This window comes from Mobula hypostoma, chromosome 20 (assembly GCF_963921235.1).
Source record: "Mobula hypostoma chromosome 20, sMobHyp1.1, whole genome shotgun sequence".
Lineage (NCBI taxonomy): Eukaryota > Metazoa > Chordata > Chondrichthyes > Myliobatiformes > Myliobatidae > Mobula > Mobula hypostoma.
In genome coordinates, this window is record NC_086116.1 from 12,686,369 (window position 1) to 12,710,747 (window position 24,379).

Below are 24,379 nucleotides of genomic sequence, written 5' to 3' on the forward strand. Positions count from 1 at the left end.
CAGAATAAATTTCCATAGCTTCTGCTCAGGAATCCAGATCTCAATGAAGGACAATGCCGGATTTCATGGTAGACATAACAAAAAGGTCGCTAATTTCTTCACGAAATCCAGAAGCAAATGTCCTCAGTAATGAGCATTTAAGATTTAGAGTTAAATTAGATCTATAAACAATATTATCAATGCAAAATTAAAGATCAAGCAATATTGGAGAAACACCTTTGAAAGTTCTTTCACAAAATGCAGGTATGAAGAACTGCTTGTCGCAAATTAGCAGGCTGACATGATAAACAAGTAAAACTTGTTACAGTCTTATCAGTTGCCCTAATGTTACACTTTGAAAGAATACCAGCACAAACAAATGCTAGTTGTGTGAAAACAAGGAGCAATGCCACACTTTAGCAGCTTAGACACTTCCATTTAAGTGTCTAACAGAGCTGAGCAGCAAGAAGTGTGACACTGTTTTTAGAGACTAAGAAACTATGCTTAAAAATTCAAAATCTATTCAGCTCACATTACGTGCTCACCTTCAGCAATGGATAAAATGGATGAAAGAGATTTTGTAGCCAATTCCGTCATGTAACTTGTAATTTTTGAAGGACAGATGTGGCATTCATTGAAAGAACACATACTTAAAATATCTTGAATATAATGGGATGATTGCATGTGTAAAGACACATTTAAAGTCACATTTGGTTCAGTTTTATCAGAAATATAATGAATTCTATGTGGGGATTCACTTTTGAGAAAATAAATAAATTAATTAATTCTATTTTATCCAAACATTTTTAAAGCAACAGTTCAGTATATCGGTAATTGAAGGAACAATGATTACTCATATTCCATCTCCTCCCATCACACCTACCCAGAGTAAAATTGTTGCTGATTGTAATGGGGAGGGGGAAGGACAGTTACTTAGCATTATGCTAAAGAGGTGTTATATAGACAGTGCTCTGAAAAATATTTATGTGCACAAATGCCCTGAGCAGGTTAATACATTTTGAATAAAACTAGATTTTTAATGTACATTTTAAAATTGTATTTTCTGCAAACTGGATCACTGTATGAATAAAATAGTGTGTTTCTCCATATTATTGTACATCTTACCTCTATAATAGAACAGGCAGAGATCAGCAAGTACAAACCAACGTTTTTTCCAGAGCTTCATACCAGTACTGTCCTACAAACAATCAGACATCCAAAATGAGACAAGGAGAGGCTCAGAGAAAGGAGCATAATTTTTTCAAGGTTACTACAGGAACTGAAATGTCATTGAATTAAACAATGATGCAGGAAGACTACATTAATGTTTCAAATCAATGACCTTTCAACAGAACCTTTCCAATATCTCTTTCCACAAATGTTGCTTAACCTCTTGAGTATTTCCAGTATATTTGGTTTTAATTAGAAATGCAAATTCAAGGATGGTAAATATTGTATGTTTCTTTACAGGCTGACAGGGAGGGAATACTGCATTTGATGGCAGAATCCCACTAAGTGACAGAGATACAGAGGCTACAGCATGTATGAGGACAATTGGAAGCCAATCATGCTTCAGGAGGAAGATATGGTTGAAAGCAGAAGGGCAAGAAATGAAACAGACACTATCAAAGATTCCTTCATTAACAATAAAGTGAAATCTTTAGTTGAGGTAAAATGAAGACATAACAGAAGCACTGAATGGAAGACATTGTTGTCAGAACATCTAACAACAGGAGCCTGGAGAAAGAAATGAAGTTCTAATTCGTGGAAGAAAATAGCATTTAATTATATTAAACAGAGTTAGTGAGAATGTGGAATACAATACCAGGATTGGTAGGTAATACATATTTAAAGACAAAATGATGAAAATATTCATTAAGTTAGGCGATATCTGTGAAAAAAGAAACAAAATTAAGAACTCAAGTAAATAACTTTGATCCATTTGTATTCCTCTCTCCACAGATGCTACTCGACTTGCTGTGAATCTTCAGTGTGTTCTTCTGATTCATTTTCCAGCTAGACAGTCACTCTGATCGAGTATTACACAACCATCACTTCAGTAAGCCAGAGGGATAGAAAGCTACTAAACATTAAAACTACTGGAGACACAGTGGAGAAGGAATTATTTTTCCAGATTTGTGCATTAGTCTAGCTGCCATGAATATTTTTATGCAGTATGTGCTTTAAATCTTATATCTCAAAAAAAATGAAACATATTAGGGATGGAATGATGGGAACTATTTCCATTATTAAAAGCTTTGACTGCTGTTTTAGCATTTAAGAAAAATACTGGGTCCCTGCATATTTCTTTTATATATATATATATATATATATAAAACACATACATTAAAATCATTTAATTAAATGTCAAACAGTACATCTATTGACCCCCTTCCCAATTCCCAGCCAAGTGATGCATATCTAACAATACCTGTTTGTAAAGCCAGCCATGCTTTATAACTGGTGCATTTGCATTCCTCTTAATGGAATTTGATCTTTTCCCAAAGTTGTGAATTTTCTTTGAAGGTCTTGATGACTGCAAAAATATTGTAAAGAATATATTTAAGTCTCTCTACTAAATAAATAAAAACATTAGAAATAGGAATTAAATGAACTTCTGACACTGCAGTGACTGCTGGTTGAAAATACTTAAAACAGCCATATAGTATATGCATATTATAGTAGAGCTATCAGAATACACCAGAAATTACTATACATTGCAGCAATCTGCAGCATTGGCTGCTTTATAGACACATGAGCAGAATGAGGCTATTCAGCCCACTGAATCTGCTTCATGGCTAGTTCATTATTCCTCTCAACCCTGCTCTCGCCTCCTTTCCATAACCTTTGACAAATCAAGAACCTTTCAACCTCCGCTGATTTCAAATAATTATATACATCTTCGCACCAATTTCACAAAGCATCACCATCTTTCGTCAAATTACCTACACTTCAAAGTAATACAAGCCTTCCCTCACGTTTTCATGCCTTAGCTAAAGCCTTCATAGAACCAGATGGCTGAGTTGCACTGGCTAACATTGCCAATTCGAACCAGAAGGCTGATTTTGACAGTTTGTGCTGCTGAACTCCACAGCCACATCTTGCTTATATTCCTCTAGCATTTCTCTAGCAACCGTTTCTCAGATCCTGCATCAGATGCAACTTGACACAGATTCTAAAACTCATCAAATGGGATTGCAGGTTCTCTATCGAGTAGCACTGGCCCTTCAGTCTAATGTTCTAAATTTTTAAGTGCTTTTAGGTATTTTAATAAACTTTATTTTAAAAGGTATCAATAGTTTAATGTTTAAACATTTTCTTAGTTCTTAAATATATTGATATGTTAAAGACACTTAAAACATTATTCAGTTTTTACGGTCTGCAGCACAGAAGAGGTCTTTTGGCTAAATCATTCATGCAGACCAAGATGCCCATCTACGCTCATCCCATTTGCTCGTGCTTGGCTCATTTTGCTCCAGTGTTAATCTATCCAATACTCATCCAAAAGTCTTTTAAATGTTGTCTTTACACCATTTCCTCAGGCAGCTCGTTACATTTATGCAACACCCTGTGTGTGAAGAAGTGCCACTCTCACTTAAATCTATGCCATCTAGTTCTTGATTTGCATTCTTGGGAAAAAAGATACTGTGTACATTCACCTTATCACTTTCCCTCATTATTTTATACACCTCTATAAGGTCACCCCTCAGACTTCTATACTCTAAATTTAATCCTAGCCTGACCAACTTCTCAATATATCAAAGGCCCTTCAGTCCTGGTATCATTATTGTACATCTTCTATGCACTCTCAAGCCTACTAAAGTTCTTCATTTAACAGGGTAAGCAAAACTGTGGCAATACTTCGAGTGTGGCCTCTCCACAGATGCAACTGCAAGATAATACCCCAACTTCTATTTTCAATACCCTGACAGACGAAGAGCAGAACACAAGAAAAATGAAAATAGCATGAAGTGGGCAGAGCTAAAGATGACTCCAGAGGGTGGCTTTTCCCAGCTTGTCAGTGAAACAGTTAAATTCTTCCTCTTTTAGTATCTCCATATTCCTTTTTAGGGTGGCGAGGGTCCTAATGGGATCTTTGATTCACGGCTGCACTCAAAACTGCCGTTCTGCATGATGGCGAGTTCCCGTTCATGGAGATCACCGATCGACTGTATTTTAGTATATCCAGGTTTGGCCTGGTAGGGTGACTTTGAGGCCCTGCGTGGCTCCTGTGGACAAGAACTCTTGCTGGTGTTGTGAACTGAAGCATAGCAGAAACCAGAGCATTGAATTCAGCGAGAGCAGCCTTCAGAAGGCTCTGCACTCGGCAATCAATTTCTCTTTCTCTCTCGTTCTCTTTCATACAATAGTGAGGAAGAGTTTCCTGCCGATTCTTGAGCTGGGGGACCAAAATAAAAAGCAACGTTTCAGACTGATGGTAACATTGAAATAGTGACTGTCGATTTAGAAATAGTGCAATCTGCCTCTCCCTTGTTAATGAGAGAGAGTCCCTGTGGGATGTCAAATATGTTGGAGTGAACAGTTAGTTTTTGATGTACTGTAGACCATGGTCTCTCACTGGGGGCTTTGTTGTTGTTTGCATGGCGGGTGGTCGAAATGCTGATGCTTTATGCTAGATTGTGGGGAAGGAGGAAGGGGGAGGGTTGATGCTGCTTGTGCGTGAGAGGGTGCAAGGGGCTTTGGGGTACTTATGCTTTTTCTGTCATTCATTCATTGTGTTTTTCTTCCATCTGCAGAGAATGAGAATTTCAGGTGGTATATTGTATATATTTTCTAATATTAAATGAAACTATTGAACCTAAGACCCTCATTACCATCCCGTCTACCCACGACACCAGTCAAAATTTTCAGGAATAATCTGGGAGGGGAGTTTACTTTACGCCATCAGAATCCTGTCACTGTTCTGACCATTTTATTGGAATCTGGTAAGATTGACTCATTACGTTCAGATCACCAGTTCATTACAGTATGGCCAACAGAACTGTGTTGAAACATTTGACAAGTACCACCAACATTGTCTCCATATGTATATAGGGCGAGAGGGTGGGGATTACTGCAGCTAGGTACACCATCAGCTTAGTTCCAGGTTCAAGGTCTTAGCCTTCTTCAGTAGATCAAAGGCAATGCTGGCAAATTAGAGAACATGGCAACCTCTATCAATGATTTTTGACACCAATGAGTGGTGGCTACCTGGCCAACTGAATCAATTCATGCATTTTGCTAAGCAACCCTTTCAGTCATTCCATTTATTCCCAATAACTCTGTAAATTACTGTCCCTCAGGTAGCGTACTTTTAATTCCTCTTTGAAAACTTTGGTTAATGTATTTTCCACCACTCCTATCTGGCAGGGAGTTCTAGATCTTATCCTCCAAGGTCAAGGATGGCTTGCTTCCATTGAAATCTGTGATTTCTAAGGTGGGATATGTCATTAACTGGCTGGGTGTGTTGTGGAATGTTTGGGATGTTGTTCCTTCTGCCATTCATGCACTCCTGTTGCAAAGGGTTGAGGTGTTCAGTGATCCTCCTCATTTCTGCTGGGGAGCATCATAAATCAAGAGATTACATTTATTCAAGTGAACTTTGAAGTTGTCCTTGAAGTATTTCCCATGTCCTCTATAAAAAATTTCGTAACTTGGTAGAGCTCACAGCAGAGTGCTTGATTTAGGAGGTCTGCTAGGAACACTGGCTAAGAAGAGGACACTAACATTGATTTGCTAATGTTGCCAAAGGATTAGGAGCATTTTACAGAGACAATATTGGTAGTACTTTTGGTGAGTGTTTTGATGATTCTTCAATAGTTGGCACATATCTGTGAAGCATCCAGTAGGATGGGGATCTTTGCTGCTAGGGGGTAGACCATGAGCTTAATTCCAGGTTTGAGGTCTTGGTCTTCTTCAGTTGACCAGGAGCTGTCCTGACACACCAGAGAACATAGAAAACTTCGTCAATGAGATTTGCCTTAACTGAAATGTAAATCCCAAGATATGGGAAGTGGTCCCTATTTTCTGAGATCTTATCATGTAGCATCAGTGTTGCGGGATGAAGGGTGGGGCAGGTTCACAGAGGACCTTATCTTCTGAATGTTTACTGTAACAGTATTTCTCTCATATGCTTTGATGAAGAATTCAATGACATGGAGCTTGGTCTTAAAATGTACAGATTCATCAACATAGTATGAATCAGTTTCCAATGGGGAATTGAAATCCATAAAAAATCTGCACCAATATCTTTTGGTCATAGAATAATCAAACACGTTATACAATGTGATTCCCTACAACATTCTGTTTCATGTTATAATACTGCATGCCAAGAATAAATCTACTATAAGAGTTACCCAAAAAAGGCACAGAATTGGACCAAGTAAATAATAAATCTTTACACATTAATTAAAAATGACTAGGAATATTCACACGTTAATCTGTAAAGAACTAATGTCCAAAATTTTGAATGACTCAACATTGCTCTAAAAGCATTATCCAATACCTAATGAAATGTCAAAAGTCAAGAGCACTTGGAATTGCAGACGCATTGCTGATGATTCATTCAAAGTCAAAAAGCATAGTGAATTAATACAAAACACTTCATAGCTGAAATTCAGTCAAATTATACATTAGATTGCATGTCTCTAGAACAAGGTACAGTTTGGAATTCTCAAAATGTATTTTTAAAATTCATTTATAGGGTGAGCATCTTAGCAACGAGGCTGATACTTGTTACCCATTCCTAATTGTCTTAAAGGTGGAGATTGTGTGCTACCTTCCTGAACTACTGCAGTTTCTGTCATGAAGGAATTCATACAATGCTTCTTGGCAGTAAATTCCAGATTCAGATGACAATGAAGGAACAATTTCTCATCAGGAGTGTGCAAACTATGTACCTGCAACTTTTGATATTCTTGGCAGTAAATTCCAGATTCAGATGACAATGAAGGAACAATTTCTCATCAGGAGTGTGCAAACTATGTACCTGCAACTTTTGATATTCTTGGCAGTAAATTCCAGATTCAGATGACAATGAAGGTACAAGTTCTCATCAGGAGTGTGCAAACTATGTACCTGCAACTTTTGATATTCTTGGTAGCAGAGGCGGTGGGTTTGAAAGGTGTTCGAGCAGTCTTATATCTTTTATGCATGCACTTGCAGTGGAGAACGTGATTTACATGCAAATCAAATGAAACTGCTTTCACATGGATAAAATGCAGTTTCTTGGGTATTATTAAAGCTGTAGTTGCAGCTAGGCAAGTACAGTGTATTTAATCACACACCTGATTTGTGCATTGTGGAAGGTAGAAAGGCTTTGGGTTGTCAGGTCTGCAAGATTTCCAGCTGCTGACCTGCCCTGGTACCCGCAACCCCAAATTCTTTTATCACTAATTTTTTATTGGAACACCAATAAATTACATTCAGTACAACCAGTTGCTGATTACATTATGACTGTTTAACCCAGCCACCCCCCCCAACCCTCATCACCATCCCCCCTCCACCCCTCATCCTCATCCCCACCCCCTTCTCCACCCTCCCCCCCACCCCTCTCTCCCCCCACCAACCAACTGAATAGTAGTGCATACACAGACAGAGCATTCCTATTTTAACAGAGGTTAATTTTAAGTTAGATATCAAATTTGTCCACATTAAGATTGTGTTTGGTCGTGCATCATTTACTCTTGCTGATGATAGTTCCAGGTAAGAAATGTCCAAAAAGCTCCGAAGCCAGTGAGTATTTGAAACATCATGAGGAGGTTTCTAGCACTGGACTACAATCTTCTTAGCTGCAGTCAGGCCTGCCAGCCAGACTTAGCATGTTTTTTCCGCGAGAAAGGTGGGAGTCATCATTTAGAAGAAGTACAGCGGGGTCTATTGGTAATTGTACCCCCGTTAGTTCTGGAAAAGTACTGATAACCTTTCCCCACAAACCAAAAACCCCTGGACATTCCCATACAACATGTACAAAAGAGCCAATGGTTCCGTGGGTGCAAAATGAGCAATGTGGGTCAGGAACCAATCCCATTTGATGTCTAATTCTCCGTGTTAGAAATGCTCTATGACAAAATTTCAAGTGTATATACTGATGCAACACACACAAAAAATGCTGGTGAATGCAGCAGGCCAGGCAACATCTGTAGGAAGAGGTACAGTCGACGTTTCGGGCCTAGACTCCTCGTCAGGACTAACTGAAAGAAGAGATTTGAAAATGGGAGGGGGAGGGGGAGATTTGAAATGATAGGACAAGACGGGAGGGGTAGGGATGGAGCTAAGAGCTGGAAAGTTCATTGGCAAAAGGGATACAAGGCTGGAGAAGGGAGAGGATCATGGGATGCGAAGCCTAGGGAGAAAGAAAGTGGGAGGGAAGCCCAGAGGATGAACAGCAGGCAAGGAGTTATAGCTAGAGGGACAGAGGGAGAAAAAAGAGAGGGGGGGGAGGAGGAGGAGGAGGGATATAAATAAATAAATAAATAAATAAATAAGGGGTGGGTTATGAAGGGGAGGAGGGGCATTAACGGAAGTTAGAGGAGTCAATGTTCATGCCAAACCTTAGTGGTTTAATTATTGGGTTTTGGGGTTTTGGGTTTTTGATCCTGCACATCAACCCAGCAGGGACGGACAGCGTGCTTGGGAGCGGTCTGTCACTGGACTGAACTCGGGAATTTCCGTTCCCGAGCCCAGCGCTGAAGCGTACGTTTGTTAAGTGTTTTATATGCATAGAAAGGTAAAATATATACTATATACTCAGACAAACGTTTGACTAACTGACACTAAATAATACCGGATGTACCTGTTCCGACCTACTTAGTAAGAGAACTTCTGGTTTTTATTCGACCCTGATCCAGAATAACCTACGCACATCCTCCCGTATACTTTAAGTCATCTCTAGATTACTTATAATACCTAATACAATGTAAATGTTATGTAAAATAGTTGTTATACTGCATTGTTTAGGGAATAAAGACAAGAAAAAAAAGTCTGTACATGTTCGAACAATAAGTGCTGGAAGAGCACTTCTGGGTTTTCTCGATTCGCGGTTGGTTGAATTCGTGCATGCGGAACTCGCGGATAAGGAGGGCCGACTGTATAATTCAAGCCAGTGATGAGCATTCCCCTGCATTCTCTTTGACTTTGGTTTTTAACAGGGGCCCTTGGTACCCAACTCTGATGCTGCCTTGATGACAGCTATTCTCATCTCACCTCTGATATTATTTTTCCATCTTTAATTGCAACACATCCAGGAGCCAAGTGACTTTGGTAAAATCATGATGAGAACCAGAGGGCAGTTAAATGGTGAGAAAGTGCTATCCGATTGGACTGCTAGTGACAGCTTCTATTATATAATCTATTGTTAGGTAATGGACATGTCCTGGTTTTTGTGGACAGGATATATCAGAGCAATGTTCCACTGTGAAGAGTGAATATTGAAATGGCTTGACAAGTGTTGTGGCTGATTCTGGAAAACAAGTGTTTTGTTGGATTTGCCTGGGGCATAGACCTTCATGTATCCTGCGTTCTCAGCCATTTCTTAATGTCATGGCATGAATAAAACTGACTTCTGTGATAGTGGGATAGTCAGGACAAAAATAGTCAAGATGACCGAGTTCAGTGTTTGACACTGCATGAAAATACCTGAATGGTGCCGGGTTTTGTTGATTATCAATACCTGACTGTTGAAAACTTGGTTTTTTTTGGGGAGGGGGAGGATCGACTTAACAGAGGAAAGTCACAGAGGTCAGATCGCTGGCACTGAGTCTGCCTCTGCAACTCAGAAGGGAAAGGGGGAGAAGAGGTACGCTGTGGTGATAGGGGATTCGTTAGTTAGAGAAATGGATAGGATGAGAACAGGATTCCAGGATGGTATGAATGCCTCCTGGGTGGCAGTGTCAGCATTATCTCAGATCTACTCCTCAGCATTCTTAAGTGATAGGATGAGCAGCCAGAAGTTGTGGTCCATGCAGGTACCAATGTCATATGTAGGACAAGTGACGAGGTTGTGCATAGAGAGTCTGGGGGAGGTAGGTGCTAAGTTAAAAGGCAGGATCTCCAGGGTTGTGATCTCAGGGTTGCTACCCATGCCACGTGCTAGTGAGGCCAGAACTAGTGAGATTATACAGTTTAATACGTGGCTAAAGAATTGGTGTTGCAGGGAGCGGGTAAGACTTTTGGATCATTGAACTCTTTTCCATGAAAGGTGGGACCTATATAGAAGAGACAGTTTGCACCTGAACTAAAGGGGGATTAATATCCGAACAGGAAGATTTGTTAATGCTGCACGGTGGGGTTTAAACTAGAGTTGCAGGGGAACAGGAACCAGAGAGCCAGAACAGATGTTGTTAAGGCCTCAGACAAAGTTAGGAATCAAAAGGTTGAGCATAGTGTGACTAGTGTCCTGAGATGCATATATTTCAATGCAAGTAGTATTGTAGGAAAGGCAGATGATGGTGCTGAAGATGAGATAGTTGGTTTACAAAGAGGCAATGTGTAGTGAATAGAGGCTTTTGATAGGGCAGAATTGCAGTCAACAGGATGAGTTGCAACGTAAAAGGTATATAAAATTGAAAAGGGTGAACACAGAACTGAAGGTGTTATATTTGAATCCATGCAGTGTACCAGATAAGGTAGATTAACTTGTAGCACAGTTGCAGATTGGCAGGTAATGAGGTTGTAGGCATCACTGAATCATGGCTGAAAGAAGATTATAGTTGCAAGCTCAATGTCTAAGGAGACACATTGTATCAAAAGGACAGGGAGGGAGGCACAGGGGGCGGTGTTGCCCTGTTGGTAAAAAATGAAATCAAATCATTACGAAGAGGTGACATAGGGTAAAAAGGTGTTGAATCTTTGTGGACAGAGTTAAGGAACTGCAAGGATAAAAAGACCCTAATGGGTGTTGTATACAACTCCCGCCCCCCCACCCCCGCCAACAGTAGTAAGGATGTGGTCTACAAATTATGGGAGATAGAAAGTGCACGCCATATTACAATAGTCATGGGGGATTTCAATATAGAGGTAGATTGGGAAAATCAGGTTGCTGCTGGATTCCAAGAGGGGGAATTTCTAGAATGCCTATGAATGGCTTTTAGAGAGCAGCCTGTGGTTGAGCCCATGAGAGGATTCAGCCATTCTGGATTGGGTGTTGTGCAATAAACCAGAACTGATTAGAGACCTTAAGGTAAAAGAACCCTTAGGGTAAGTGACCATAATATGATCAAATTCACCCTGAAATTTGAGAAAGATAAGTTAAAGTCAGATGTATCAATATTACAGAGGATTAAAGGGAATTATAGTGGCATGAGAGAGGAGTTGGCCAAAAGAGATAGGATGATAGTGGAGAAGCAATGGCTAGAATTTTTAGAAGCATTTTGGAAGGCACAGGATATATACATCCCAAAGAGGAAGAAGTATTCTAAAGGAAAGATGACACAACCATGGCTAACAAGAGAAGTCAAAGCCAGGATGAAAGCCAACGAGAGGCCATATAATAGAGCAACAATTAGTGGGAGGTTAGAGGATTGGGAAGCTTTCAAAAACCAACAGGCAACTAAAAAAGTCATTAAATTAAAGATGGAATATTAAAGTACACTAACCAATAATACTAAAGAGGATACCAAAAGTTTCTTCAGATACGCAAAATATAAAAGAGAGGCGAACGTTGATATCAGACTGCTGGAAAACGATGCTGGAGAGGTAGTAATGGTGGAACAAGGAAATGGCGGACAAACTGAATGAGTATTTTGCTTCAGTCTTCACTGTGGAAGACACTAGCAGTATGATGGAAGTTCCAAGGGTCAGGGGTCATGAAGTGTGTGAAGTTACCATTACTCGGGAGAAGGTTTTTGGAAAACTGAAAGGTCTGAAGGTAGTTAAGTTAGTTGGACCAGATGGTGTACACCGCAGGGTTCTGAAAGAGGTGGCTAAAGGGATCATGGAGGCATTAGTAATAATCTTTCAAAAATCAGTGGGTTCTGGCATGGTACAGGAGGAATAGAAAATTGCAAATGTTACTCCACTCTTCAAGAAGGGAGAGAGGCAGAAGAAAGGAAATTATAGGCCAGTTAGTCTGACTTCAAGGGGTTGGGAAGATTTTGGAGTAAATTAGTATGAATGAGGGCTCAGGATACTCGGAGGCACATAAGCTAGGCCGTAGTCAGCATGGTTTCCTCAAGGGAAAATCTTGCCTGACAAATCGGTTGGAATTCTTAGAAGAAACAACAAGCAGGATAGATAAAGGAAAATTGGTTGATGCTATGTATGGGTTTTCAGAAGGCCTTTGACAAGGTGCCAAACACGAGGCTACTTAACAAGCTACATGCCCATGATATTACAGGAGAGATTCTAGCATGGATAAAACAATGGTCGATTGGCAGGAGGCACAGAATGGGAATATAGGCAGCCTTTACTGGTCGGCTGCCGGTGACCAGTGGTGTTCCACAGGGTTCTGTGTGGGTCTGATCCTTTTTATGTCATATGTCAATGATATGTATGATGGAATTGATGGCTTTGTTGCAAAGTCGGCATACAATTTGAAGCTAGGTGGAGGAACAGGTAGTTTTGAGGAAATAGAGAGGCTACAGAAGGACTTCGACAGATTAGGAAAATGGGCAAAGAAATGGCAGATGGAACACAGTGTCGGGAAGTGTATGGTTATGCACATTGGTAGAAGAGATGAAAGGGTTGACTATTTTCGAAATGGCAAGAAAATACAAAAAACAGATGCAAAGGGACTTGTGAGTCCTTGTGCAGGATTCCCTAAAGGTTAATTTGCAGGTTGAGTCTGTGGTAAGGAAGCCGAATGCGATGTTAACATTCATTTCTTGAGGAATAGAATATAAAAACAAGGATGTAATGTTGAGACTTTACAAAGCACCTATGAGGGTAAGGCCTCACTTGGAGTATTGTGAGCAGTTTTAGACCCCTTATCTTAGGAAGGATGGGCTGAAACTAGAGACTGTTGAAAGGAGTTTCATGAAAATGATTCCAGGATTGAATGGCTTGTCATGTGAAGAGTGTTTGATGGCTCTGGGCCTGCATTCACTGGAATTCAGAAGAATGAGGGGTGATCTCATTGAAACCTATCAAATGGTGAAAGGCCTTGATAGAGTGGATGTGAAGAGGATGCTTCCAATAGTGTGGGAGTCTAAGCCCAGAGTACACAGCCTCAGAATAGAGGGGCGTCCTTTTAGAATGTAGATGAGGAGAAATTTCTTTAGTCAGAGAGTGGTGAAACTGTGTATATTTAAGGCAGAGGTTGATATATTCTTGATTGGTCAAAGCATGAAAGCATATGGGGAGAAGGCAGGAGATGAAGAAATGGCAGAGCAGACTCGATGGGCCAAATGGCCTAGATCTGCTCCTGTATCTTATAGCCTTGATTTTGTTTTTCAGTTCATAGTTCTGTTTCCTAGCAAAGAAACAGACAAAAAGAAAAGGAATATTATTATTCCGTTATTGTACTGAACATAATTGAATTATTTAAAAGATTAAATTGACAGTTGACAGAAGTACAGTTACTCAATTTAACTACCTGACTGATCAAGGAAATTTGACAGCTGCAACCAAATTTAATTCAGCTTTCCCTTATCATTTGTGAATATACAATGCAGTAATCAAATATCTGGCGACAAACGTCAAGTATAAGACAAACTTGACATCATTCTCAAATCTTCACCTTCATTTCTGCATAGCAATTGTTCTTTAATGTTTCATTTAATAAATTGTCATGAACTAAAAGGGGCATCACTTAATAGGTCTTTATGAAATTGTTGAGAAATTAATTACAAAGAAAATGTTGGACAGATACCATTGTACCATGGTTCAAAAAGAAGGGATAAATCAACTACTAACAGAGTAATTAGTCCAATTTTAGGACTGAGCAAATTATTGAAATATATTCTGAGTGAAAAGGATAAAACTTCATTTAAAGAGGGACAAATTATTCCAGCCAGCCAGAATGGATTTTAAGGTGGAGATTCATGTGCAGTCAACTTGATTCAATGTTTTAATGAAGCAACAAGAATGGGTGATGAAGTCAGTGTAGTTGATGTAGCTCACTTCAATTTCAACAAGACTTTTGTCAAGTTTCCACATAGAAGGATGGGCAGTAATCCAAGGGAGAACACATAAATGGATCCAAAAATGAGCAAATGGTTTGAAACAGAATGCATGATTGAAAACTGTTTCTGGAACTGGCAGGATGTTAGAAGTGGAGATCCCAAAGTTTCAGTACATGATTCTTTGATAACTGCTGTGTCTATTAATAATTTAAAATTATCATAGTGGGAATTTAAGAAATTTCCATACAATACAGAAACTGATTCAGATGTGGAAAGATTTTAAGGTCTCAGCTCAAAACGTCAACTGTACTCAGCTACCTGACCTGCTAAGTACCTCCAGCATTTTGTGTGTGTTGTTTGGATTTCCAGCATCTGCAGATTTTCTCTTGCTTACGATTGGAGGGCTATCCACGTCACTTTTAAACTCATAGTCCAATAATACCTCTTTGGCAAAGTATAGGGTCCTTGGTTCAATGGCCTTGACCTTAATACTTCAAAAGAGAAGGTTCTTGCTAGATTGACATTGCATATCATACCTTATAATATTAAGTCCTTCCTATTAAACAAGATATAGCTTGGCGTGCAAAATCAATCAGATATAGGTTTGTAGGGGAAAGGCAGATACACAGAGCTTTGCCCATGGCCATATCAGCCATGATCTTATCGAATGGCGGAAAAGTCTTGAAAGGGCACGTGGACTACTCCTGCTCCAACTTCTTATGTTCTTATGATGGTGTAAGGTGAAAGATTGTGCCAATGGGACAAGTAAAGAAAGGATAGATCTGTCTAGATGACTTGCAGATAAGAATATCTGAAACTTTATCCAAACCACAGCGGTGCAAGAGTTAGCACTGCTGCCTCAGAGTTCCAGCGACCCTAGTTTGATACTGATTTTGTATGCCGTCTGTGTGGAGTTCGCAGATCATTTCAGTTACTACATTAGTTTCCTCCCACATGTTAAAGACTGGCTCTTTGGCATGTTAATTAACCACTGTATATTGCCCCAGCATAGAAAGTTGGCTGGAGAATGTGAGCTTAAGATAGGCGAGTTAATGGGGTTACAAGACGATTAGTGCAGATAGTGAGGTATTACTTAAATAATAATAGTAGCTGTTGGTGAAAATTAAGAGGTCAGTGCAGACTGATGTGCATAAGGTCCTCGTGGGAGCGCTTTAGATTCTCGGGAATTGAGATTGGTTGTGGGAAAGTTGAGACCTGTACAGGGCTGGACAAATACTTCTACAGAGGCAGGCTGCTCAGTGTGAGGATTGACACTAAATTTGCAAGGGACAGGCAGCTGATCATAGAAAAGCAGACTTGGAAAGGGAAGGTGAGAAAAGGGAATCTAGCTGTAATAATAGAACATGTGTCCTAAAATGCAAAGTTTGCAGCATGTGAGCTAAGAACACAGACCAACAAGTGGAAGAAGTGTAATATTAGAAATTTCTTCAACTCATTTTAAAGAGGGAGAGCTTGATGTTCCTCTTCATTTTCAGACTAGAGGAAGAGGCAGATATGGGAGGGGGTAGTGATGATACTAGCTAAATAAACAACTACAACTAAGTAAGGGATATCAAGTTAGAAGTATCATCAAATGAGGCTTTATGGATTGCAGGACAGTACAAAAAGAGAGCAATCACTGCAGGGAGTGTAATCCGGATGCTTCAACTGTCCAAGCAAACTGTTCAGGGCAAACATCTGCAAGCGCAATAAAAACAAATTTTAAAAACAATAAAATCATGACTGATTACAATCAATGCAAAACGAATCCACACACATACACTTCTGTAGCTACTTTCACAAGAACTTTTCTTCTAGCCAAAATGACATAAGCTCAAATGGGAACATTAATACATTTTTTAAGGGGTGGGAATGATGCGATAAAGGTGGTCAGGTGGAAGGAATATCACAAATAGAATTTTGCATTCGTAATATTAATTCATTTGAATTTAGCATAATTATAGAAGGGAGAAAAGGTAAAAGGTAAAACATGTAAAATTTCTACACGAGGAGGAAAGCAAATTTTACCAAGCTCAGAAGTGATGGAACAAGTGGATAAGAAGCAGGCACTTGAAAAGAAATCAGTTTCTGAGCCTGAGGGGACAGTGAAGATGGAGACTAAAGGTGTTCAGAATCAACATGCCAATAGAAAGGAAACAGCAAACTGTACAAACATGTAGCAAGTCCCTGAATGGCAAGCAATCTATTAAAACTCTCTATTTTGACAATCTGGAGATATCCCGAGGGATACTGAAATGGACAATGTTTACATTGTTTTGCAGGAAGAGGCCCAGAGGAAATGACTGGAGGCAGTAGTAACTGATTGTCCTAGGGCAGTCACAGAAATAATGTCACCAGTTCAAGCACTGACCATTCTGTTGGAAGGTCTCAGAGAGTGAAGCAGGATCTGTGGGAGGAAAGGAACTGTCCAGGTGTGCATGTGTATGCGTGTGTGTATGTGCGTTTGTGTTTGGTATTGTCTGAAAACATGGTTCTATGAGAACTAACAATAAAGCATGGCCAAGATACTATATCTTTTCAGTATCATTGTGACAGCTCAACCTGAACCATTTGTGTTATCACATGGTTTTATTTATAAGCCTACACAAGCTCAGTTGATATTACCAGAAAAAAATTAAACTGGTTCTAAAAGAAAATGAGTTGGTTAAAGAATTCAATGCAGTATGAGGGATCTTCAGCGAAAATATCGAGACCTCCAAATACCAGCTGGTAAGATAAATGATAAGACAAAGTCCTGAGCAAGTGGAATACCATTACTTTACTGTGTTATGTTATTCCTCACTGTGTCCCTTGGCGCATCGGGCAGCAACCTTGCTATTTCTTTAGCATTTTGTCTATTTGTTTTACGAGGTCAAGTTGCAAGCTTGACAGTCAGCCCAGCATGGATGGAATGCAAGTAAGGACCTGGCTGGATTCGAACCTGGGACCACTTGCCATGAAGTCTGGTGCTGATGCCACTATACAACCGGCTGATACTTAATTGATGAGTGTACTCAAAGATTCTATCTGCAAATAGACCAACCCAAACATCATTCTCTACCTTCACTTCAATCTGCTTTTGCACGTTTTACAATACAGACATATGCATAAGGGGACAATATGGAATCATTGTGAGTACCCAAGCTCTGGGTGGGATGGATATGCTTCCCTCATTTGATATAATGTCCCTCTTCTTTTCAGCTCAATCAGTCCAATCAACTAACCTTCTTACTCCTTTTCATGGGGATTTTCCTTACAATTTTATAATATTTTATTCCTAACAAACTTTTCCAGTTCCTTCATGAATTACCTCAGATGATAATGGTAAGCAGTAAGTTTGTAACGATGGTCACAGATAACTGCAATGTAATCAATTCAAATTGATCCACTGATAACCTTCACCTTGATAGATGGTGCCGGTCTCAGAAATGGACTTGTAATAGTACTGGATAATGGTTTATGAAAATACTTCAGTGCACAGGCAATGAAGGCAACATGCTAGAAAAAACTTATTACTTGAACATATGCAATGTACAGAGATATAAAATTTTTCCATTTATATTAACTCACAATTCAATGGGTGGTAATGAATGCAACAGACCCATCTGTCATCACCTTGGCCAAAACCCTGGAAAGAACCTTCTTTGTATTTCAAAATAAAACCTGAATAGAATATGTACCTACTATAAAGTAAATTAAATCCCCAAGGGCACATCTTCACAGTAAGATAACGAGTTCCTGGATATGAAATTTTATATACTGTTCTCCTAGTTGGTATGAAAACAATCAAGACTAAACTACAAGAAATACTCCTTTACAACAAAATATCTCAACCTGAATGCAAGAGGGATGCTCAATAACTTTTAGCTCATATGTACTTTAAAAGCTATCTTTACCATCTATTCTAACGCTACTCAGAATGTTATAGCTTTGTATCAAATGATCAGGATCAAAACTTGGACAAAACTCTGAACTTGAAATTTCAATCTACTCTTCAACTTTTTTTTCCCCAGTCCATGCTGAAAGGTCTTGGCCTGAAAGTTGATTGTACTCTCTTCCACAGATGCTGCTTGACCTACTGAGTACCTCTAGCAATTTGTCTGTGTCACACAGATTTCTAGCATCTGCAGATTTTCTTTTGTTTGTGACTGGAGGGCTATCCACATGTCACTTTTAAACCTATAGTCCAGTAACGCCTCTTTGGTATCATCTGAGGTCCTTGTTTCAATAGCCTTGATCTTATAACTACAAAAGAGAAGGTTCTTACTAGAGTGACATTGCATTTCATGCATTATAATATTAGGTCCTTCCTATTAAATACGATACAGTTTGGCAAACAAATCAAGTAGAAATCAAATAGAAATTAAATTTTCTTTTCACAGTCCTAGTGATAAAACAGACACAAGTCTAAAAGAAGTTTTGGAAAATACTAACTTCAGGTCTGATGACATCTCAGGAATATTCTGATCCCCAGTAATAAATCCACACTCATACATTTAAAATTAAATGTTAATTTCACTTTTAATTCCACCTTCAAGCATAGCAGTTCCAACAAACTCCAGAATTAGTTTCTCTTTGTAATTAATGGAAAAAAAAAGTCACACACAGCAGAAATAGTTCAGGCAAACCCAACTGCCTTGTCATTTCTTCCTTCAAGTTATTGGCAATATTTCTCTTTGGGTAAAGGACCTTGCACATGTTCTGGTCGAGGACTCAGCAAAGGAATTTAGGTGCCAACACTCTCCAAACACTTTCACTGCTGCAGACAGAATATCCCCAGTAAATTAAAACTTTGACTTCTATTAATTCCTATGGCTCCAATATCAGCTATGCATCTATCCAACTAAGCATTGTGCGTATTCAGTTACAGGACATGAAATTAATTACTTTTTATTAATAACTTATTCAATCACACTATTAAGAGAACATAGCACTTGCTTTCTATATTAAACTAGACCATATTTGCCCAACCCCAGATTAGTTTAACACTTCGGTTAGTGTAGCACAAAGGCAAGAACAGGATTAATTTCAGTTGATAGAATTGCTTTTGATTTGATCACAGATGCATTGACATCTAAAAATTCCAGTGATCCAGTATTAGCTAACCAATTAAGTACGGTGGATATCTAGTTACAGAACATGTTGTTAATCCTTTTTATTAATGACTTATTCAAGGACACTATTAAGAGGACATAGCACTTGCTTTCCATGGTGAAACTGGACCCTACTTGGCCAGCCCCAGATCACTTTAACACTTTGGTCAGTGTATCGCAGAGACAAAACCAGGCTTAATTCCAGTTAACACACACAAAATGTTGGAGGAACTCAGCAGGCTAGGCAGCATTTATGGAAAAAAGTACAGTCGACATCTCGGGCCGAGACCCTTCAGCAGCCTGCTGAATTCCTCCAGCATTTTGTGTATGTTGCTTGGATTTCCAGCATCTGCAGATTTTCTCTTGTTTGTGATTAATTACAGTTGATAGATTTGCTTTTGACTTGATCACAGATGCATCTAAAAATTCCAGTGATCCAGTATTAGCTAGCCAATTAAGTACTGTAGTTACTTAGTTACAGGACATGTTGTTAATCATTTTCACTTCTGATTTATTGAAGGACACTACTAAGAGGACATAGCACTTGCTCTCATGTGTTAAATTAGACTGTAGTTTGCAAGCCCCAAGACTAGCTTAATGCTATGATGAACATTTGCAGAGGTGGGATGCAACATTATGGACTCTCACCATCCAGGTGAGGATGCTCTCTCCTCGGTCTCCCCTCTCTCTGGCTATCCATCCCATAGGATGATGTTGGTTCCTTTCAGTCAGTTAGTGGGGTTGACCCCATTCCTCAGAAAGGAACAGCGTGTGTGTGAATGGGTTTTAGGTGAGTAGGGGGTTGCACAGGTCCAGACCCACCGTCTTGACATCCCCTCCTGGATCCAGTGGCATGGTGGGGTCCAAGACAGCTAGGGGAAGTTCTGTTGCAGTGAATGGCCAGACCAAGCTTCGAGGCAAGGGATGCCCTTCCTGTGCTTCACGGCACGTGTTTACTAGATGGCCGTTGACCCTACGAGAGGGTTCATCCGCCCTTTGACAGGTCATGTTTTTCGTCCTGCAGGGTGTCTAGCCACCCTCCTCACCAGGCAAGCCTGGTGGGGGAGCCGGTTTAGTCGCCGACCACCCGACCATGCGACAGGTTGTACTGGGTTACATGGTACCAGTAGCACTCAGACGAATGACCTGACCTGAGTACTCCTCAGTACTACTGTCGGGGAGGAGCCACAAGAGCCTGAAGACCCACACTCAATGATTCAGGAGCAGCCTCTTCTGCTCCATCATCACAGATTTCTGAATACTCGATGAACTCTACTTGCTTTTTTTTTTGCACTATTTATTTATAGCATATAGTAATTTTATGTATTTGCATTTACTGCGGTCACAATACAACACATTTCACATTATATAATATGGTGATAATAAATCTTGTTATGATTAAAGATTAAAAATTAAAGATCAGCTTTATTTGTCACATGTACGTCAAAACATACAGTGAAATAAGTCATTTGTATCAATAACCAACACAATCCTAAGATTTGCCATGCTTCCAACACCAACATAACTTGGCCACAACTTACTAACCCTAACTCATGCACCTTTGGAATGAGAGAGGAAGTCAGAGTAACCAGAGGAAACCCAAGCAAGCATGGGGAGAATGTACAAGCTCCTTACAAACGATGTCAAGAATTCAACCCCAGCTGCTGGTGCTGTACAGTGTTACTTTAACCACCACACTACTGTGCTATGCATATGATCAATTCTGATATCTTTTCATCTGTTATTTCATTACAGCTGGATTCAACACCATTACTCTAGGTTTAAAAACCCTAACCTCACTCACCACAATAAGTTTCCAAAGTGCCTGATACTCAAACATTGTTCTTTTTGTTTTGTTTTAGCTACTAGTGCTCACTATGGTTACTCTCACAACTGTAATTTTTTCATTGGTCCTAAATAATAACTTAGTATCATTTTATTGAGATACAGCATGGAATAGGCCCTTCTGGCACTTTGAGTCACGCCATCCAGCAGTGCTCCAATTTAATCCTAGCTTAATATCAGGACAATTTACAATGCCCAATAACCTATCAACCGGTACATCTTTGGACTGTGGGAGGAAACCAGAGCACCAGGAGGAAACCCAAGTGGTCATGAGGAGAACGTACAAACTCCTTACAGGCAGCAGCGGGAATTGAACCTGGGTCACTGGTACTGTAAAGCGTTGTATCCTTGAACTCTTGTTAGAAAGATTTGGTCTGATCTGACTTTTGATATTCACGTGCCAATCAATAGCAGGAGTGCAAAGCAATTTAAAAATAAAAATTATCAATATATAGATATGAAGTTTATATAAATCATGTGTATCCTCTTTAAGTTAGATTAAAGATTGGTGATAACATATCCTCCTCACTGACGATCAACACTAGCACACCTCAGGGGTGTGTGCTTAGTCCACTGCTCCACTCCCTGTATTCACATGACTGTGTGGCTAGGCATAGCTCAAATACCATCTATAAATTTGCTGATGATACAACCATTGTTGGTAGAATCTCAGGTGGTGACGAGAGGGTATAAAGAAGTGAGATATGCCAACTAGTGGAATGGTGCTGCAGCAACAACTGGCACTCAACATTAGTAAGATGAAAGAGATGACTGTGGACTTCAGGAAGGGTAAGGCGAAGGAGCACATACCAATCCTCATAGAGGGATCAGAAGTGGAGAGAGTGAACAGCTTCAAGTTCCTGGGTGTCAAGATCTCCGAGGATCTAACCTGGTTCCAACATATCGATGTAGTTAAAAAGAAGGCAAGACAGCGGCTATACTTTATTAGGAGTTTGAAGAGATTTGGCATGTCAACAAATACACTCAAAAATTTTTACAGTTGTACCGTGGAGAGCATTCTGACAGGCTGCATCACTGTCTGCTATGGAGGGGCTACTGCACAGGACCAAAAGAAGCTGCAGAAGGTTGTAAATCTAGTCAGCTCCATCTTGGGCACTAGCCTACAAAATACCCAGGACATCTTTAGGGAGCAGTGTCTCAGAAAGGCAGCGTCCATTATTAAGGACCTCCAGCACCCAGGGCACACACTCAGCAATTCAGGGACAGCTTCTTCCCCTCTGCCATCCGATTCCAAAATGGGCATTAAGCCTTGGACACTACCTCACTTTTTAAAAAAATATACAATAGTTCTGTTTTGCACATTTAAAAAAAAATTATTTAATATACGCAATTGATTTACTTGTTTATATATTATGTTTTATTTTATTTATTACTATTTTTTTTCCTCTCTCTGCTAGATTATGTATTGCATTGAACTGCTGCTGCTAAGTTAACAAATTTCATGTCACATGCTGGTGATAACAAACCGGATTCTGATTCTAAAGTATAAATGGAATTGCAACACTATGGCAACTTTTTTGTTTAAAAGAACTTGACTGATAAAAACTTTCACGATTTTTAACTGAGTTTGTGAAAACAGTGACAGCGCAACAGCAATGATGGACTTTGCTGAGGAACACACACTGAAACTGAAAGAACATCATTAACTGTTAACATAATGGCTGAGCAAGAAAGAAATGAGGTATGATTGAATTAACTCACAAATAATAAAGAATCATCATGCTCTCACACACATTATCTCAATGTAAACTAAAAGTTCCACATACTACTATATTAGTGAAGTCCTCAAACAGAATATTGACATTCAATGACCCATGAAAAATAATGCAAGATATTCAATCAGATCAAGGTTTTTAGATTTGCTTTAAGAACTGTAGCATTTCTTATTAACTGTAGCTTGACTCATAGGTTTCCATCAATCAGGATGCAAAGGGAAATTTTACCTTAATAATTGATGAACATCCTGCCTTATAACTTCATGTTTTGCAAACAGTAAAATCTCTGATGAGTTCTGCATATAGTATTTTTACAAATGGCAGAATTATGATTTTAGATTTCTAAGAACTTGCTTATGTTTTTATAGAGTTTTTCATCAGACACAAGCATAACGGATCGAATGGCATCTTTCTGTGTCACAAGTTCAATACAATTCCAGAATAAAACAAAAATAAAATTCTTTCACAACATAAATCAATTCACTTCTACAGATACCAATCAATGTAGAGTTATCAGTTATTCTTTTGGAAGTGATTTTTCATAATCTGTTTTTACACTCATGATGCTTCCTTTCTTGATAGTGCAAAACTGACAGTACAATAAAATATTGAACTTAAAAATTATATATATTCGCACGTTTTACTATTGAACAAAACAATATAAATCCCAATATATTTGAAAGCACTGCTGCTGCAAACATAATCAAAACAGATCATGCAAAACATTGCATTTTTCCAGCTCAGCACAGATCAAACAATAATTAAATGCAGACAATTATTAATTAATTGTTTATTAATTGCAGACACATTTGAAAATGTCAGAGGAACTAAACAGCACAGGATTTGAATTACATTTACAAGAGTCAGCACTTACTCGGCAAACAGGACTAGTTGGAAGCAGAGCCATTTCGGATGCCATGGTATATGTAGAAACTTCACTGACCAAGCTCACTGGTCGATCTTTTTTGTCTTGTGACGCTATTGCTGCAGCAGTCCTGAAACTAGAAAGTGGGATGTTGTAAATGGAGAGTACAAGACACAGAGCAGGACAGCTATAAATAGAAATTTTCCCTTGCTGCTTCTTCAGACGTCCTATTTTCTAGTTGCTTACTGAAACTACACTGTACTTCAAGCTGCACTCTGGATGTACTGAAAGCAAATTGGCAATTGTTATTTTGCCCAGCTGTCAAAACTGATTTTTAAATTAACTGTTCAAAATAGAAATATACTTGCTCAACTTTATACTTTTTTTTCATTTTAAACCTGCTTCAACAAAATTAAGAGGAGACAACTCTTAATGCTAGAAACCTGGAGTAACACAGAAAGCTCTGGAGGAATACACAAGGTAAGGCAGCATCTATGGAGGAAAATGGCCAGTCAACATTTCAAGTTGAGACCCTTCATCTGGACTGAGCTCAACTTTGATTCCAGATAAATTGTCCTGATCTGAAATGTAGACTGCTCCATTTTCCTCCATAGATACTACCAAGCCATCTGATTTCCTCCAGCACTTTGTGTTGTTTCAACAAATTAACAAATTAAATTCAAATACCATCTATAAATTTGATGATGATACAACTATTGTTGGCAGGATTTCAGATGGTGACAGGAAGGCTTACAAAGCGAGGTTTATCAGCTGGTGGAGTGGTGTCACAGCAACAACCTT

At 39.2% G+C, this 24,379-nt stretch overlaps 1 protein-coding gene across 11 annotated transcripts in view; it reads right to left on the reverse strand.

The window, feature by feature from the left end:
* The window catches only part of plekha5 (pleckstrin homology domain containing, family A member 5), a 299,971-nt gene that overhangs the window by 101,248 nt on the left and 174,344 nt on the right, over nt 1-24,379 (reverse strand). For all 11 annotated transcript variants that reach the window (XR_010021087.1, XM_063072405.1, XM_063072403.1 and 8 more), the window contains 3 exons: nt 23,588-23,714; nt 2,411-2,515; nt 1,105-1,177 (listed from right to left, as the gene is read on the reverse strand). Coding sequence is in view for 10 of the 11 variants with exons in the window: in XM_063072405.1 (XP_062928475.1) it covers nt 1,105-1,177; nt 2,411-2,515; nt 23,588-23,714 (305 nt within the window). In the remaining variant the exon portion in view is untranslated. The remainder of the gene's footprint in view (nt 1-1,104; nt 1,178-2,410; nt 2,516-23,587; nt 23,715-24,379) is intronic.